Genomic DNA, 19,379 nt, shown 5'->3' with positions numbered 1-19,379 from the left:
TGAGAGTTAAAACACTCGCCTGCAGGTCTGAGCCAGGGCTGGCAGCTTCCACACAGAGCTGCTTCCTTTCTGCTCTCAGCTTTGACTGTTTAAGACAGGTTAATGGAATGTTCTGTGTGGGGACGGAGGTGTTGGAGGGCGCTAGGAGGGTTGTTTTATGGGGTAACATAAATGGCTGTGGTGGTGTGCCACAGGGAGATGGAAGCCTGCCCTCCTCTGTTTCCTGGTCACAGAACCCTGTTTGTTGAAAAGGCAAGAGCAGAGGCAGAGTATAAGGCCAGAGGGGATCCTGCTGCCCAGGTTTGTGCGTTGATCGTCTTTCTACTAGAGGTGCAGCTTCTCCTACCCTCTACTCCAGAGGAAAGGGAAGTCTGTTGGGACAGGCTTTCTTGGAAGTAGGGAGCAGGAAAGGAACAAATGTGTACATGTTAAGAATAAAGGGTGAGGACTGCCCTGGTGGCATCGTGGTTAAGAATCCTCCTGCCAATGCAGGGGACACGGGTTCGAGACCTGGTCTGGGAAGATTCTACACGCCGCGGAGCAACTAAGCCTGTGCACCACAGCTACTGAGCCTGCGCTCTAGAACCCGCGAGCCACAACTACTGAGCCGCGTGCCACAACTACTGAAGCCCGAGTGCCTAGAGCCCATGCCACTGCAATGAGAAGCCCACGCACCGCAATGAAGAGTAGCCCCCGCTCACCGCAATTAGAGAAAGCCCGCGCGCAGCAACGAAGACCCAGCGCGGCCAAAATAATATAATAAATAAATTTATTTTAAAAAATTTTTTAGAAAAAGAATAAAGGGTGACCCTCACACATTGCTGGTGGGGAATGCTGCAGCCACTGTGGAAAACAGTTTGGTGGTTCCACAAAGAGTTAAATGTGGAATTGCCATATAACCTAGCAATTCCACTCTTAGGTATAAACCCAAATGAATTGAAAACAGGTACTCAACTACTTATACACAAGTGTTCATAGCAACACTATTCACAATAGTCAAAAGGTGGAAGCAACTCAAATATTCATCAATGATGAATAGAGAGAAACCAGTTGTGATATATTTATGCAATGGTATATTATTTGGCAATAAAAAGAAATGATGTAGTGATACATGCTACAGGGTGGATGACCCTCGAAAGCATTATGCTGAGAGGAGGAAGCCAGACACAGAAGGTCACGTATTGCAGGATTCCATTTATATGAAATATCCTGAATAGGTAGATCCATAGAGACAGAAAGCGTACTGGTGGTTGCCAGGGCCTGGCGGGAGCGGGGAGTTGGCGAGTGGCTGTGGAACAAGTACAAAGTCTTCTCTTGGGGTGATAGAAAGTTTTCGGAACTGGATAGAGGTGGCGATTGCACAACGTTGTAAATGGACTAAAATGTCACCAGATTGTTCACTTTAAAATGGCTAATTTTATGGTATGTGAATTTTACTTAAAACATATGTATATGAAACAAACAAATACAAAGACCGAAGGGTGAGTCCTTACTGCTGCTCAGAATTCTCTGAGGATCCCGGCTGTGGTGAGGAGCAATCTGCCCTTTCACTTTCCCTTTCCTCTGGTTGGTCACAAAGTTCTAAAGCCTGGCCTGACCCTGGCTGCTCCCTGCTCCTACGGGAGAGGGCCAGCAGGAGAGGGCCCCTCGGGCCCCTCAAGACAATCCTAGCTTGGAAGCAGAAGCGCCGCGTGAGTCAGCACAGCAGACACTTGGGCTTTGTGAGCTCTCTGTGGCTTGGGTGCAGCAGGCAAGGCAGGCCCGGGCGGGGGAGGGGCAGGCTCGGGTCCCGAAAAGGGGAAGGCTGTGCCTCTAGCAACCCCAGTATAGAATCTCAGCTGCTTGGAACGTGCAATTAAGGCCTGTGGCATTTGCCCCAGAGTCAGCATGCAAGAATCAGCACTGTGTCCGTGGCTTAGTAAGTTACTCTAGGTCACAGAATGCAACCCCACTCCCTGTGACACTTCACACAGTTTGTCGCAGAGACAGAATTCACAAGACATGAGATCTTTCAATAATTTTATCAAGCACTGATTGTTCAGGTGCAGGAGACATTTCTAAGAGAAGATGCCCTTAAGGATTTCAAAACAACGTGACAGTAGGGTGGAGTATGGTTTGCCTAAGTATAGAGGAAATGTCAGCTACGCTTCTATGGTCTGAGAGCTTAAAACTCATGGGTGGTTGAATGTTACAACAGGTCACGAGGGGAGTGAGTGGGTTCTTCTGGATCAGAGGATGTGTCTGCAATTTGACTGAGTAAATTAAGCTCCCTGCCATTGCAGCCAGGCTTTGCCTCTGAGTATAAGTGAATATCACTGGGCATCTACTTGCATATATGAGATTTATGCACTCTCTGGGTTTATCTAATTTGTCATCTACTTCACACCCATACGGAGAGCAGTTAATGAGCAAAGTTCTGGAGCTGGATCACAGCATCGTTGCTCACTCCCTCACAGTGTATTTTCTCTCCCAGTGAATTCAGTTCCCTCATCAGTAAAACTGGGGTAATAATAACACCTGCTTTCCATACCGTGAGATAATGTACTGTGCAGGACTCACTACAGCGCCTGGCTATTGTGAATGTTACCACTGCGTCCACGGGTCTGGTGGACTCAGAAGTTGGATTTCCTGCATCAGAAGGTTGTGGGGGTTCTGTGGATGCCTGGCCTCAATCTCTCTATCTAATGTAGAACACGGTACATATATGGATTTTTCCAAGCAATCTGGTATCGCAAGTGTATCATGTAGACTTGCTATGGTTTACAGCAGCTGTCCTTTCTCATGTGACTGGTGTCTTTGTCTCCAAAGACAAAGGAGAGACTTGGAAGGAACAGTGCAATTATAGAACAACAGAAAAAATGGTCCAACCTGAACATTTTAAACAAAATAGAGGGAAAGGGGTGGAAGGCCAGATATTAAGCAAGTGCCACCGTCAACTTATTAAGGTCCGGCAAGGCCTCAATGAATATAGACTTGATGTTGGATGCTCAGAATCACTCTGAGAGAATCTTGCTTCTTGTCCAAGGTGAGGGTAACCTTACATTAGAAGGTGAGGGGGGCTGGTTCTGTGGAATGCTTAGAAGCCCAGGCATTGTCCAGGTGGCTTCTGTTGAAAAATGGAACTTCTTCAAACTGTAAAAAGTCCTTCTCTTTTCCACATGAAGATTCTCAGATAAGGTAGTAAAAGCTAAAGCCTTTTCCACCTAATGATCATGAAGCCCTCTCTACCCCAAGAATTTACAAGGCTTCCCTGGGATTGTTTTTCCTGTCTTCCTGCTGTTGCTAATCAGCATTTTCAGGAAGCTACTCTATTAGCGGGAGGGACTACATTTCAGAGGAATGACCTGGATGGCCCAGCCTGGGTTGCCAGGCACAGGACTGCTTTCCAGAGTGTCTCCTGCTGCTCCCTTCCTCTCTTAGTATCTCTGTTTTGGGTCCATGTGACCATGGGACACACAGGAGTCCTGACATTTCCCCAGGCCCAAAGTGCCAGCTGGTGTTAATGTGTTTGATCTAATGGCAGCAGACTACTGGCTTCCTGTTGCTAAGGCTGAGCTTAACCTAAAGTTACCCCTAGGGAGGGCAGGAGGGCAGGGCGAGTTACTGGGATATGAGTCAACCATTGTGGCTTCTTGTACTTCTTTTTTACTCTTAAAGATGTAGGAACAGGACATAAATAGGGTGGTGAATAAATCCCAAGAGACTGAATCACAGCCAAAAGAACTCTCAAACACAGGGCAATCAGATTCACTTCACTTTTATTAGGAACAAACACAATCTCAGATCAGTACAACTAGCTTCAGAGTTGATATTAATAGAAATTATTCCAAAATTATTCTTAGGTCACAAATAACTACTATCCCACATAAAAAGGGAAAAAATCCCACCCAATCAAGGAAAAGGTATCCTGTGTATGTTTCCATGGCAACGAGTTTATGCATTCTCAGATTTTTGTCTGGCTAGTTATCCACCACTTATCTAATGGGTTTATTCAATCTCTCAGAGAGAACCATATAGATCCATGATAGCAACCAGGACACGTGGTTCATGGTGGACACAGTTCACGGTGGATACTGCTACTATAAAAATACTCAGGACTTAAGAGAATTCCTTTGCTGAAGGATCCCAAAATGCTTTATAAAAAGCATTAGTCACGCCTCAAAACTGCCCTTTGAGGTAGGTCAGTATTATTATCTCATTTTAACAGAAGGAAAACCGAGGCACATTATAGTTAAATGACTTGCCCAGGGTCACACAGCAAGTCTGTGGCACAGTGGTAGGAGAGGCCCTGGCCTTAACCACCCGTGTAACCTTGACATCGTGCTTTCTTTAACTTTTCACGCTGACCCATTTGAGCTACACTTACAGAGAATACACTCAGGATACTAGCTAACTAGGAGAAAAAGTTTCCATTTTAAATGCTACAACCATCTTTTAATATTAAAAAAAAATTATAAGTCAAATACATTCAAATTCCTTCCACCCTCCATCATATGTGGGCAATTAATAAAAACAGCCCTAAGGAAAGTTTCCAAAACAAAGTCCAGAAGGGAATCCTGCAAACAGCTATACTGATAATTCTCCAGCCAGGCCCCCTTTTCTACTAGCCACTTCTGCAGGCTCTCAGGTGCAAAAGAACTCCACAGAGGGAGCAGGGAGGAAGCAGAGCAGGCTCAGATGCAACACTGATTAAAAAAGATGTAAGGCACCCAGATAAGTTGTCAGCACGCCCACAAAGCAAGGCCTGTTAGAAACTGGACCCCATCCAGCCTGTGTAGGGTCATGGTATAGATCAGGTCCATCGAACACAATTAGAATAGAAAGATAAAAGTTGGTTTTGATCATCAGGTGTAAAGCAGGCCTCTGATGACCTGTGGAATTAAAACTACCCCACAGGCATTTCCAAGGGGTAGGTACTTGGGTCAGTGGATCTAAACTACAGTGATCTTCCATTAGATTTTTTTTCTACTGAGAGGAACAGCTCAAAAGACAAGGATGCCTTTAGTCCAGCCCAACCCCTGTGGCCTCCATCTATTCAATTCATACAGAAAGAAATGCTCTCCTCCCTTCCATCCTTGGGGCTCAACAGTGGACAGAGCATTTGGTACTGTACATTTCCAATCTTAACAGAGTAAAGCCAGGCTTCTGCATTGACGACTGAGGTTACAGGGACAGGAGTGGCCCAAGGTTCTCAGACACTGATGTTTCTTAAGAACTCCTCTATGCTATTGTCTGCCCTAGGCTGTGTTGTGGGGAATGCTGGTTAGTTTGCTGAACAGAGACACTGTTCAACAAAGTTCATGGCATCTCACATCCCAAGTCTTAGCCAAAGCTTTGCTGTATACCCTGGCTCCAGGGGCCGGGGCCTCCTTTGGAGTGAGGCACTTTGGAACTTGCCTTTGCTTCTTGTGCTTCCCAGTGAAGACTTGGCTCCTCCTACTTCTGCAAGCCTTGCACTGTCAGCTGGGAGCACTGACTCAGGCTGGGCAGGCTTACTGAGTAAGCAGGAGGCATCCAGCATCCTCTCTGGTTCTGACCAGACACTGGAGACTAAAAACAAATGCTCTTTTGCTCCATGGCTGGCTCACTGGCACAACATGAGCATTTGGCTTGGCTGTGCCTCATGAGAGAGAATGCCTGTGCCCAGGATGTCTCCAGCGGGGTTTGCTAGCCTTGTCTTGAGTCATCAGTGTGGTGGGGAAGCACAAGGGTGTAGGTGGAGACTCTGGAGGCCAAGTGAAAGTGGCAGCTCGTTCAACTTTATAAAGAGAAACAGTGGTTCAGCTACCCTGAGCATACTGTCTGTAGGAGAGGGAGCTGCCTGGACCACAGTAGCCATCGCTGCCTCTGAATACACACAAAGGAGGCTTGCCTATCCAGAGAAAGAAGAAAACATTGGGGAGGAGATAGAACTGGCAGGAGAAAATGGACAGACAGGGCAGAGCCAGGAATCCATAGTCAGGGTAGTTAAGAGATTCCTACCCCACCCCCCAAGCAGTCCTATACTTTAGGCTAGAGAAGGAAGAGTGAAAGGGCTCAACACTGTGGGGAGAAGCCTTCTAGTTCTTTCTCAGTCCAAGGAGAAATTGAAATTAATGAAATGAACCCAACATCTAACTTGTTTGTATAACCAGCTTCCATATTAGGACACCCAATAACTTACTCAGTAACCTTCCAAATCCCCCAGGAGTGTGTTCTCAGAGCCCTTCTTTTGTAATGTTCCCTCTTAGGAACTGCCTACAGACCCTGCCCCTCAACCTCTCCATCTCCTGTCCAGCAGCGAGAGGAAAGGAGACAACCCGCCTAATTCTTCCTCTTCTTCAAGCCCCACTCTCCTTCAGAGGGAAATACTCTAAAAGGTTTATTTTAATATTCCAAGCAAAGTACCCATGGACATACAGCTCTATGTTTGACCCAACCCCACCTCCGAAAATCCTTTCTTTTTTGGGAGGCAGCTATGCTCACCACTGTACCACCAACACATCTTTTTTGGATGTCTCAAAATGCTGAAGCCACCTTATTACCATGAGGGGAGCTGACCAATGTACCAAAGATGGCACAGTAGAAAGATGAAAGAATTTTGACGATTCCATGAGCTGCTGGAATCACCAATTCTGGAAACAACCAACCCTCAAGATTTCTTGTTATCTGGAATAAGAAATTTTCCTGTCATGAAAGAAAGAAAAAAAATCCTTCCCCGGCAGAGCACTTTTACCATAAACTAAATGCTTCTTCTTTATCCTCAGCCTAAAGTAGATTGGGACATTGAGATTTGCTTTTGAGTTCTAGCATTGCCAAGCTCCACGGCCATTCCCCAGTCAGAGTCAGGAGAGAAAGGAAGCATGCTGGGTAGTGGGCAGGCAGCTGGGTGTCAGATCACAGCAGGAGCTTCCTGCCTTGTTTCCCACGTCAACTCATCCTTACTTATCAATCATATCATGCATGCTAACTCTCTCCCCTGACAATTTACCTGCTTTCAAAGCTTTGTGCCAATAAAGTTATTTTTCCATTTCATATAGCAAAAGCCTAAGCTGAAGCTAACTGGGGGCCTTCCCAGAAGATTTTGTCATATCTCTAGCTTGAGCCACCCACCTTAAAGCTCAGGACAGCTCAAGGAAAGGGTTATCTGGGGCAAAGACCACTAGTTTTGGACCCTAGAAAGGTTGTCTAGGCTTTGGAAGCTGGAAACCCACCAATGACTGACCAGCTGCTTGCCTGGGGGGCATTGAGGGGGAAGAGAAAGGAAGGTGATAGGAACAAAACAAAGGGAAGGATAATGGGACTAGAAGAGAAAGAAGAAAAGAAAAGAAATAAGAACATAAGCTTAGCATCATAAAGGCAGAGTTGTTGGCTTTCAATTTTAAAAGAAAATTTAAAAGAATACTGTACTGGAATGGGTTAACGTCATCATCTTTAGCATCCTGGTAGCATTATTCAGTAGTTAATAAACAGAACATTAAACCTCTGCCCAGCTGGCTTTTGGAAAAGGAAACCGAGGGACCCCAAATTCAGCCACTCTTGTAGCTTTCATCTCCAGTTCTTTTAATCCTGGCCAAGACGGCAGCCTTGGATACTTTCTTTCGGTCATAAGCCAGACCGATGGCAGCCATGCAATCGATGAAGAATGTGGTAAAGTTGATGTGCCAGCGGTATTCACTGGCAGAGTAGTCATAGGGAAAGGAGTGGTGGTAGTTGTGGAAGCCCTCACCTGGAACAAAGCAGAGAAGAGTTATGGAGCTACACTGGGTTGCTAGCTTCTTGATCTTGGCACTCTGGTTACCTGGCGGAGTACCTCAAACGTAGTAGAAACCTGCCGCTGTTGAATGAATGAATGGACGAATCCAGTCTTTTAAACTCTGAACCCAACAGATTCCCTAAGAGGCATCTTAAGAAAGGACTGGGGAGACCCTGGTCACCATGGCTCTCTGGGAGCCTTTGTGGGAGGAGGACGGGCAGTTTCTGAGAGGATAAGATGATTTGAGAGAAACTTCTATCACTGGGAGTGGATTTTAGACTGGAAAATTCCAGAGCTTCACTACATATTGGTATGAGACCCTAAAGACTCTGTGTGTATGTGCATGTGTTAGGGTGGGGAGAGGAGAGAGTCCAGAATGAAGAACCTTTGCTGTGTTTCTTACAAAGGTGAGCAAAGGAGTACACCTTTCCCCACTGCATGGGTACTCTCTCCAAGGGTGGAAGGTACCAACAGAACTGGGCAGCAACAGTCAAGTCAAAAGAAAGAAGGCCCAGCCCATGGGCCCAAGTTCCTCAGCCTCCACTGGTTCAGAGTAGACTGCTCTGGCTTCTAATTCTTTGAGCTTTGACCCTGGTGTGCGGGTGAAGCTGATAAAACAGAAGCTCTCTGAGGGAATAAGAATCAAAAGGCTTAGGGAGTCCCTCTAAGATTCTGAGATGAGCAGTTCACTTTGCTGGATAGAGGAAAACCAAAGAGATTCTGGATTCAGGATAATTTCTGTAATGCATCAAGCTGTGGAAACTCCACAGACAGAGAGTTCTCTAATCCGCGGCGGGATCTTCTTTCTGAACCTCATTCAACAATAACAATACCGACCCTTATGAGGCTGGGGTAAAGCTGGGTAAAGAAGAGCTAATAGGGACTTCCCTGGTGGCGCAGTGGTTAAGAATCCGCCTGCCAATGCAGGGGACACGGGTTCAAGCCCTGGTCCGGGAAGATCCCACATGCCACAGAGCAACTAAGCCCGTGCATCACAACTACTGAGCCTGCGCTCTAGAGCCCCTGAGCCACAACCACTGAAGCCCGCGTGCCACAACTACTGAAGCCCAGGCACCTAGAGCCCGCGCTCCTCCGCAACAAGAGAAGCCACCACAATGAGAAGCCCACGCACCGCAACGAAGAGTAACCCCACTCGCTGCAACTAGAGAAAGCCCGCGCACAGCGACGAAGACCCAACACAGCCAAAAATAAATTAAAAAAAAAAAAAAGAATAGCTAGTAAAAGAGTGTGCTAAGCCCTTTAAAGATGAAAGAGCCCCAGTAGAGTAATAATGGCATTAATAACCAAAAAGGAAGGAAGTCCTGCGATGGGAAAGACACCATCCAGGGCATCACCTCAAGGTACGTCCTTTCTCTGACTATCCACAGTGCGGATCATCAGTTTATCCAGTGTGAAGTGAGGGAGGGTAGGAAAACCCCAAGGCTAAAGGTACTGATGGAGGATTACTAATTTCCATAAACGACCTTGCAGCTAGGCTCTGTATAAGCACTAGCCAGGCCCACACATCAGATTTAAACTGAATCAGACACACACACGTTGCCAAGGGAGGAAGAAAAGAGGAGGAAGGTCAGTGGGCGAAAAAAGGACGAGACTTTGCAACTGGGGCAGCAAGATACAGCCCAAAAGAGGCTCAAGGGGTGAGGCCAGCTTTAGCAGAGAGAAGATGAGCATGTGACCGCAGGGGAGGTAATTCAAGAAGAAAAAGATTAGAACGGCAGGGCAGCAGGCTACCGGAGAACAAAGGGTGAGGTGATAGGCGGGGAGAGCAGGTATGGAGGAATGATAAGAGACAAAGCTACTGGCAGCCACTTTGAATGGGTGGTCATTGGGGCTGGGGAAGACAGATCTGTTTGCAGGACAGGACCGATCTCATTCCAGAAACTGCCATAACGTTCATTAATTTTCTATGAAAATAACCTGTATGATTGATTTCAAACATGGTTCAGACAACAGTACAAGGTGTCTGAAAGGAGGGGGAAGGTGCATGAAAGTTAAAAAGAGATGAAAAAATGTCTTTAGTGCAGATAGTAAAAAAAGATGGTCAGGGTTGAGAATACAAAGGAAGGTTTTAAAGAGAACAAAACGAAGGCTAGGCCGTGGCGCACGTAAATGTGTGGAGCAGGGAGGTTGCCTCGAGAATGCTGAATGACCAACAGCACTGATGACTGGTGTGGAAGAGGCCATGGGGTCTGCTTGAGGAAATCTAATTCCAGGCCTTAGTCAAGGTCTATATTTCGTTGAAAAGAGTGACGGACAAAAAAAAAAAAAAAAAAAATGGAGACAGACTGTAGAACCCTGTTGTCTTAGACTCTGGCTATTGGAACTGGAATGGTATAAATAAATTCTTGAATAGTCAGCATTAGATCAGTGAGCAGGTACTTGTGATCAAACTAACTGCTTTACTGGGAGTTCCCTAAGCCACGTTGAGGGGAGGGAGTGTTCCCAGCACAGAAGAGGAGCAGAAGAGAGAAAAATAAAGGACAAGAGATGAGAATGGTAGGTGGTGATAAAGGGCCACCAACAGTTGCTTTGATGTCCTTCGTACTGGCATCACCAAGCAATAAGGCATGAAATACACTTCAAGCATGGCCTCTCTGAAAATAGCAAGGTGACAGAAGAGAAGCTTATTGAATTAAATGACAACTATTTGTTCTACATGTCGTATAGCACGTCTAAATATAAAACACTAGGCTTACAGCCACCCAGATCAGAGATGACTGGAAAAAGGGCAACCCAAAGGGGATCATCATACATAGCATTTGGGGATTGTGCTGGAACCTGGAATCAAAGGCATTGTTATTTTTCACCCTTTTCTCATTTATTTATTTAGTTTTGGCTGTGTTGGGTCTTCGTTGCTGTGTGTGGGCTTTCTCTAGTTGTGGCGAGCAGGGGGCTACTCTTTGTTGCAGCTCACGGGCTTCTCATTGCAGTGGCTTCCCTTGTTGCGGAGCACGGCCTCTAGGTGCGCGGGCTCAGTAGTTGCGGCGCACGTGCTTAGTTGCTCCGTGGCATGTGGGATCTTCCCCGACCAGGGCTCTAACCCGTGTCCTCTGCATTGGCAGGCGGGTTCTTAACCACTGCGCCACCAGGGAAGTCCCTCACCCTGTTCTCTTTACATAGGACTTGCTGCTTAATTCTCAAGGATTTTTAATATTGCCCCTTAGTTTTATAGTGTAAAGACAGAGAGGGGTCATAAAACAGGTGAATCTGGTTTTTCTGGCTCCTAGCCTAATACTCTAAGCTGCAGACCACTAGATGTGACTTACCTACAGCTCCCAGTGAAACCAGGAGATTCTCTCGGGGGTTAATGGTCTTGTCATAAGGGCGGTATCCGTACAGGTGGGCAGCACTGTTCACCAGCCAGGTGGCATTGAGCACAACGGCATAACGCAAGAAGGTGGCGACTAACAGGCTGTGTGGAAAAGTTTCACCCCAGCAGTACCAGGGCACGAGTGTGGGCAGGATGAAGCACATCAACAGGACAGCAGGTTTGTAGTACCTACATTGAGAGATCACACACCTGGTCAGTGGGGAGAGGACTCTGAGACCTACCTGATTTTCTCTTCTCACACGGTTGGGCTGTCTCTTGCTTTCTACATTGTGAGCACAATGTAGCAGGAAACAGAGCAAGAGGGATTGGGGTGGGAAATCTTCTGAGAATGTTGTGTTATTATCATACTTCTTAGATGAGGTAATGAGGGGTTAAATGACTTTTCTAGGGTCACACCACCAGGAACTGGTGGAGCAAGGATTGGAATGCTTTGTCTCCTGACTCTAAATCCATTGCTCTCTCACTACAGCATAATACCACTTTGGTAAAACAGGTGAGGTCCAAGTTACAGACTCAGTTCTCCTTCCCGGGTTTTTCCATTCTGCCTTTGGGCTTCCTTTCTCTTTATCAGTGCTCTTGGCAGAATCTATGTTTAGTATCTTGCCTCCATCTCCTGCTAGCCAGGAATCCTTCTCATCCTTCCTCTTCTTTTCCCTCAGAGAGGCACTCCAAATGTCCTAGATGCCTGCAGGTCTGTCCCTCTGGAGGCCCTGTCCCATTCTTCATTCTCCCAAATGTACAGCAGGCCATTGACATTCCGAGGGAGCTGGTTTCCTACACCCCTTCAGCAGTCAAGTCTGATCCTCTTGTATCATTAATAACCCCTGCTTCCAACTCCTCTCCACTCCTACCACCACTTCCCTGCACGGATCCCCACTACCTCCCCACCTGTGGCCCTGCTTCCCACCTCTTTAGCTCAAGGCCTTCTTTCACCTATCCCCAGAGTGACCTTTCTAAAGCACACCTCCAACCATGCCACATTCTGGCTCAAAAGACTTTTCATGGTTTCCTATTGCCTGGGTTAAAGTAAACCTCATCTGCTTTTAATACTCCACAAGAATGGCATCGGTTTCCCTTTCTAGCCTTATTTCCTACCACACCCTGCACTTCAAAGGACTCTGTTGCTGGAACACACTTCAGCTCATTCTTTCTGTTTGCACTGTCCCCCCCTCCCCACCTGTGAAAATCTCTATCCATCAGTGGATTCCAAAGCTACTTTCTTCATAAGCCCTTCCCTGATGTTCCCCACTCTGCAACCTCCCTCCCCTTTGTGCCTCTCCTGGGTATGGAAAATATTTTGCCACGTATCATAGGTATTTGGACACTTGGCTTATCCCTCCACTCCCCAATAAGCTATGAACTCCTTGAAGGTAAGGACCATGACACATTCAGCTTTGTATCCATGACCGTCCTAGGTCAACAAACATTTGTTGAATTTAATTGGTTTAGATAGCTCAGAGAGAAAGAAACAACAACAGTCTATGGCTATGGGCCTGTGGGCTATTAACAATTAGGGTTTTAAATTATAATTTGGGATATGGAAACCCAGTAAATTTCTCAGTTCATGTTGACAAGTCCTAGGAGAAAAAAGTGGGTCGCCAAGTGCCAGGTCCCCAGCTCCATCATCATGTCACTCACCTCCTCTGGAACACCAACAGCTTCTCAGCTTTTAGGTCAGATAAGTTTAGCAAACCACCCTTCTCTTTGACTTCTGGGTGTTTGCGCACAAGCAGCCAACCCACGTGAGAGAAGAAAAAGCCACGTCGGGAATTGTGGGGATCAGCATGTGTTTCCGAAAACTTGTGGTGGGCACGGTGATCTCGGGCCCATTCGTAAACGTCATTCTGGAGGAACAGAGAAGAGGAATGAAGGCCTGAGGAGAGACACCCTCTCAGGGGAGTTCCAATGGCTGGGGAGTCTGCACAATCTCTTCCTTCTTTTGCCCCACAGGGACAACGTGGGGAGCCTTCAAGGCATTAAGTGCTATGGCAGAGATGATTATGTAACCGTGGGATATTGTCATGGAGAAGGGGATTAATTTGGTTTCCTTGTTTTTTCCTCTTACTCCAAGCTAAGCCTTGCACTACATGCTATCCTTTACCCACTGCTACTGCTTAATAACTATGAGTTCCCTTTCTCCAATTCCCTTCATTCTATCTCTGCTATAAACTTCCTGCTTAAACAAACCTCAATACTTGACTTAGGCAGCCTGGTAGCCCAACATAGGACCATAGCGTTGGACCTAAACCCTCAGTGACACAATTTCCCCATCTGTGAAATGGGGATAACAATAGCAGCTCCCTCCTAAGATCGGTGTGAGGGTTTAATGAGGTAATCTATGACAAGTGCTTAGAATAGCGCCAGGCATATCGTTAGCACTATAAAAGTGTATGATCTTCTTACCTGAAAACAACAGAGTTCATGAATCTGTGGAACATTAACTTCAGCCCCATTGTGGTGGAATCCTAAGACATTAAAGTAGTGAATGTCTTGTTCAATGTCTGCCAGGGAAACCAGGGTCAGTTCCTGCCTTCAGTTCCTGCCTTATGCACTTATGAAGGACCACAATGGCCAGACTTTGTGATAACAGAGGATCAAAAATGACCCTATACACTGAGAGTATTTCCTCTTTATCCCCTACTTCCCTTTTCCAGTCACTCAGAAGTAAACTTATGTCTTATGGACTTCAGGACTGAACTCGAACTTGACTATAAGGAGAAAGTGAAGTGGCTGTCCAGGTGCTGCTCCTCTCCAGGCACTGATCGCCTCCATTCTGCCCCCAGATCGTCAATAAAGAGTGAGGAAAAAAGAGCTGAGCACAGCTGGCTTCTCACCTGGAATGCCATCGTGTTGGCGATGATCAGGAAGAGGCGCAGGGGCAGCCGAGCTTTGTAACTTCGGTGACTCCACAGGCGATGGGCTCCTGCTGTGACGCCCAGGGCGCTAATCAGATAGTAGAAAAACGCTGCCAGGAGAAGACAGGGCAGGGAGTCATTAATCTGGAAAAGCATTCACATGATGTTCTCCTCAGGTCAGAGTCTGTGTGTTCTTTAGCCTCCCAGTGAGGATCTGCTTTTTCCTGAACTCCAGGGATACCTTGATCTCTTAGGCTCCTTTGATTTTATCACTTGAAAAATACCATCACCTCTCATCCTCTCAACCTAGGAGCTGGAATAAGCTTAGGAGTCCCAAAAACTTCAGAAAGGCAGGACAGAGAAGAGGGCTCTCACCCCCCAGCCACTTGGCATTCTCACTCATGAAGGACAGTCTCCCAGATCGCATCTCCTCTGACCTTCTGCTAACCTTCTCCAAGGTTTGAAGGACCGCAGACTACTCCTGCAGCGCTTAAGACATATAAGCAAGGATAGTATTAAATTATTTAACAGACAGTATGGTCTGGGCACTGACCAATTCAAGGGTCCCTGGGTCCTAGGGGACATTAAGGGGGCTCAGAACTAGGGCTATTTACCAGCTGGTACGAAAGCATTGCAATCTTTTTGCAGGTGGTGTGGCCATAGGAAGAGAAAATTCGCCCTGCATGTAAGTCATAGCTGCACAGCATCTTTTTTTTTTTTTTTTTTATAGCTGCACAGCATCTTAAGCTTCACCAAGGATTTTATATTCTCCAATTCACTGGATACCCCTAATGGGGTTTAATATCCTCACTTTGCAGTTGAAGAAAGAGAAGCTCAGAGAAGTTAAGTGTTTATCTGTCGTCACATGGCAAGTAAGAAATGGAGCCAAGATTTGAAACTAGATTTTCTGTCAATAAGCAGTTTATGTTCGGAAGTCTGGCACAAGGATGTGTACCATCCACGTCCCCAAGATAGGCACAAGGTTCCTGTGTCTCGCCTTTGCCATGTCCTTCTGCCAGCCCACACTCCCTCTGGCAAGGCTAATTCTAGATAATAGCGGCACGGACTCAAAGCTGTGGGTGGAGCACCCCAATGCTGTACTGCCTCACCTTCCTGGAGGCCTGCAGGCTCCGGGGGTGCCAGACAGAGTCTCTAACTGGGAGGCGGGTTTCTTGGCATACCTACCTTCCTCTGTTCAGTAACTCTAGGAGGCAGGGGCTGGGGCCTTGGTAGAGCAGTGACTGTTGACAATGTTTCATTCCTAGGGAAGCAGCTAGAAACAATGGATCCTCAGTGGCCACTGAACTTAGTTGCAGTTGGAGACACCACACATTGTAACAAATTGTCCTGTGTTCTTCTTCAGCCATAGATACCAGTTTCCTAAACAAGCTCCTCCCACCCCACCCATCTTCCTCTACCCTATCGTATTCCTCCGACAGGACGGGGAGGAGAGCCATGGAGCTAGAGTCTGTCCCAGTGAGAGTTCTACCCACAGTTCCTCTGGGCTAAATTAAGGCCCCCTATGATTTGCTGGTCTCTGGCCACGTGGTAATATCCTCCCAGATGCAGTATCTTGCCTGCACCTGCACCTGGATAAATGATAGTTGAGCCACAGCCCGCCAATCACTAAGGGTGAAGAAAAATGTCTTTGGGCACAAAAGAAGCACTCAGCTCAGAAGCAAGGAAGTTACTGGGGTTGTTTCATGCCACCGAAGACCCTGGCAAGTTGACTCAGAAAGCACATAAGATCCTTGCATTAACAAAGGAATTGGGAAAAGCACCCAAGCCCTCTGGTGCCTTTTTCTCTAAGGCTTATCTAATAGAAGGCCTTGCGCCCGTTGGAAATTCATTCTCTATTAAAGTCCAAATTGATGGTTAAGCAAAACCTCATAGCTTTAGTCCTAAGAAAGAGACTGGAGAAGTTTTGCCCCATGGCCTCTCAGTGTAGCCAGAGATATCTCTTCAGCCCTTCCCTCAGGGCTCTTCTGAGACACGCTCAAAATTGCTCAGTCATGAGAAATGCTGGAATCACAACCATCTGCTAATTTAACACTGTCCTTAGGGATAAAACAAGAAAAGGTGAAGCCAAGCTCCTGAACTCAGAAGGACCCTCTGACCCTCCCCCCAACCCTCTTTTGTTCCTTAAGAGTTCTGATATCCCCCTACCAAATCGGTCATTCCTTCAGCTAAGCCATTCACCACGGGGCCCAGGGACAGGAGTAAAAACGTCACAACTTATCCAGTCTTCGTGTGACACACTTCTCTGTCCAAAGGCACAGCACACACCCACGGGCAGGGCACCAAAAAGGTAGCGGGCACAGCCCTGGTTTGGGGAGAGCATTCTGCACTGCAGTAGCAGCTGAGGAAGAGGAGTGAGCAGCAGCGGTCTGGCCAAACTCTGGACTTTACGAGAGGCTTACAGGGAGACCTGAGGCTGGAAGGGGCTTGCAGGTGACTAAACACCTGGTGAAGACTCCTGTGTTGGGGAGAAGGGGTAGAAAGAGGGGTCCACAGTCTCCCTGGGGAATCCTTGTCCCTGCTCTTGATTCCTCACTCTGAACTAAAGTTCTGCTGGGTTCTCAGAAGGGCTAGAGAACAGACGTCCCCCTCCCCTCACAAATATAAGAGCCCTTCTTGGTCTGCAGAAGGACAGATTTCATCAGCATGTGGCTGGCCCCAGTAATGACACACGTGTAACTTAAGGAGCACTACCTTTCTAATCTCAAAAAAAGTACTGTTGTCCCCAGTGTGTATCTGGAAAAACTGAGAGAGGGGATCTACTCAGTTGCATTTCTCTGTCTGTGGCACCAAGAGGATTCCCCAAGACAAAGCTCCGCGGACCTCTTTAGTCTAAAAGCACCTTTAGACTAAAGAGGTCCTGGAGGACTCGGCTGAGACCTACCCACTGGCCCTACATAACTCCCCTCCAAGAGTGCAGCTGTCTGCAAGCGCCGCACACCCTGGACTGCTCTGGAAATCCTACAATTGCTTCCTGGAGAAGGAGTTCTGGCCCACTCCCCTCAGAGAGTGGCGATGTGGGTCCCCTGGGTCTTTAGGCTTCCCTGCTCTCCCCTTCCGAAGTCAGACTTACGGTGGCAGAGGTGGAAATGCCCTCAGAGCGCATGTGTGTGTGCAGGGGGCAGGGCCCTGCTGTGTGCCCAAGCCCGTGGATTCCTGAAAGAGCTGAGCTAAGGGCAGGGCAGGGATGCGCTGGGGACTGTCTCCCTCACTGCAGCAGCCTGAAGGCCAGGGCTGCCCAGGCTCAGGGGGCTGGAGCAGGATGAGTGGGGAATGGGACATGAAACACTTCTTTAACCTTATCTCATTCTAAGAACATTTTGTTGAGTGGCACGTGCAGTCCCCTGGAGACCTACATGGAGTCACAGAGCAGCAAATCTGTGTAACTTGGGTTACTTCTTCACCTGTCTATGTGACTAAGGCGCCTGACAGGGCCAAGGGTCAGGGCAAAATAATTTTGTGGATGACCACCGCTCTGTTCCTCCCTCTTCTACTAACTCTTCCTGAGTAGCTTCTCTCGCTATCCCATGACTGTGCTCAGCATATACCTTCTAAAGCCACTAGTCTAGTCCCATGTCCCCATGCCTCCCAGGTAGGGACCTTGATTCCTTCGTGGCTGGCAGGGCTGGGACAAGCAGTCAACTAAAGACTTGAAGCAGAAAACCTCTTTCCGGGAAAGCTGACTCTCTGGCACAGTTCTGCTTCCTTCAGAACCTGCGGCCCATGGTCTCAGAGGTCCCTCCCCAACACCCAAATTAAAGGACGCCCAGAACTGACACTCCTGCATCCCAAACCCCCTAGGCTCTGTTCCCAGCCCACCCAGCCTCTCAGGACACCAAAGAGAAATGGCTGGGAAAACCTCGGTCTGGAAGGGCTGGAGTTTCTGCTCTATGTAAGATCCTACTTTATTAAGAGGGGAGAGAACCTGGGGTACTGGGTCAGGACAGGGAGAACTCTTACCCCAGAGCAAGGTGTACATTTTGCAGGTGGGGATCCATGTGATCCCATACAGGGCTCCCAAGTGTAGCACAGACATGAGGATGATGTTTCTCCAGACATACTCAAGCTTGGGATTTGGGCCCTCCTTATCCTGGTAGCTTGGGTCATAGATGTCATCTCTTATTTCAGGGCGGATGTCTTCTTCCAAGTATAGGGGAGCCTTCTCCAGCTTGCCCCCTCCATTCTGCAGGAGCCTGGAGGGAGGCGCTGTGATGGTGGTGGTGGTTGTGTAAGAGCTAGAGATCTGGAAGGGAGAGGAAGTGGAGGGTCAGGAGAGAGGAGAGGACACGTGGACGTAGTAGGGGCCACTTCACTCGCTAATCAAGCTGGGAGAAGGGCGGGGTATAGGCACAGACCTGGCCCCAACACCCACGTTACCTGAGGGCAAGGTCTATCCCAGATGGAAGAGAGGGAAGTCCCTAGGAACGGTGCAGAGAGATTGGGGAGGGAGGTGAAACCTCAAGGTGAAAGGGAAATAGGAAAGAGGAGTAAAACACTCGCACCGCAACGAACACACAAAGGCAAACCCGCACGCCTACATACGTGAGAGTACCGGCACGACCAGATTTTTCTTTAAGTTTAAAAAACAAAAGTTGGGGACCTAAGTTCCCAAATTACAATCCCCATTCCCAACAAACTGAAGGCAGCACAACTCTCAAAAGATGGCTGTGTGTAGAGATCTCAACTCTCTTCCCCCACCGAGTCACTTAGAAGCCCGACCAGCGCCGGCGAACCCGCGGTCTGGGGGCCATTACTTGGAAGCTCACCTCCTCCTGCAGCAAGTGGGCCGGCATCTGGGCTCTCGGACGCTGGGATCACTTTCCCAGGGCTGAGACTGCGGAGCGGAGTTCGGGGCAGCCCGAACTGAGGGTAGGTTAGTTCCCGAGGCCGCTTTTGCGCGGCGATCCGCGGCGCTGCGCTCGGAACCCTTTGCTGCACGGTGCGCGCTGGATCGGTGTCCGGACCCGACCTGCTGTGCGTGGATCTCCCCAGGCTGGTGATTTAAAGGCTAAAGCTGGCAGTGGGTGACCGGGTCCCGTATTTCCTCAGACCCTTTTATTCGTTGCCAACAAGGGGCAAAGTAAGCAGAGTTGTCCCACCGTGGGAGATCCGCACGGGCGGGAGAGGGGAGGAGACGCAAAAATTGGATGCTGCAGACACACCGCGGCTGGGCCGCCGCAGCCCCTGCCTCTGGCCCTGCCCCTGGGGAAATTCTAATGGGCTTCTGTAGACTCTGGCGCGTCATTGGCCGAAGGGAATTTGGTGCCACCTCGTCCTGCCGTTGCCATTGGCTCGGCGCAATCTGCTGTTTCCTCTGCCGCGAGCTCCTCACTCCCCCTCCCCTCCCTTTCTCCTTCTAGGCTTCTCTTCCACCGGCCGCTGGGCCTCTGCCCGGCACCCCGCCGCCTAGGAGGCGCTC

General features: G+C 48.2%; 1 protein-coding gene and 1 pseudogene across 2 annotated transcripts; both read right to left on the bottom strand.

The window, feature by feature from the left end:
- Positions 1 to 3,741: 3,741 nt before the first annotated feature.
- On the bottom strand, positions 3,742 to 5,952 carry LOC116741315 (annotated as a pseudogene). Its single transcript, XR_004346111.1, has one exon. The product of XR_004346111.1 is annotated as an uncharacterized LOC116741315 (transcript).
- SCD (stearoyl-CoA desaturase) lies at positions 3,742 to 19,156 on the bottom strand. The gene is made up of 6 exons (XM_032608881.1): positions 18,727 to 19,156; positions 17,921 to 18,203; positions 13,922 to 14,052; positions 12,726 to 12,931; positions 11,023 to 11,255; positions 3,742 to 7,708 (listed from the first exon to the last, which is right to left on the bottom strand). The coding sequence occupies exons 1-6, from the start codon at positions 18,751 to 18,753 to the stop codon at positions 7,509 to 7,511; spliced, it is 1,080 nt and encodes a 359-aa protein (XP_032464772.1). The 5' UTR covers positions 18,754 to 19,156; the 3' UTR covers positions 3,742 to 7,508.
- Positions 19,157 to 19,379: the final 223 nt, after the last annotated feature.

The sequence above is a fragment of the Phocoena sinus genome, chromosome 16, assembly GCF_008692025.1.
Source record: "Phocoena sinus isolate mPhoSin1 chromosome 16, mPhoSin1.pri, whole genome shotgun sequence".
Lineage (NCBI taxonomy): Eukaryota > Metazoa > Chordata > Mammalia > Artiodactyla > Phocoenidae > Phocoena > Phocoena sinus.
Note: the sequence above shows the minus strand (reverse complement) of the source record. Positions and strands in the feature narration are given on the sequence as shown.

Excerpts from the sequence above, each read along its gene's own strand:
- SCD (XM_032608881.1), bottom strand. The coding sequence starts at position 18,753 with ATGCCGGCCCACTTGCTGCAGGAGGAG. Across the intron at positions 18,204-18,726 it reads CCCACTTGCTGCAGGAGGAG|ATCTCTAGCTCTTACACAAC; the intron begins GTGAGCTTCCAA and ends TCTCCCTTCCAG. Across the intron at positions 12,932-13,921 it reads CCAACACGATGGCATTCCAG|AATGACGTTTACGAATGGGC; the intron begins GTGAGAAGCCAG and ends CTGTTCCTCCAG.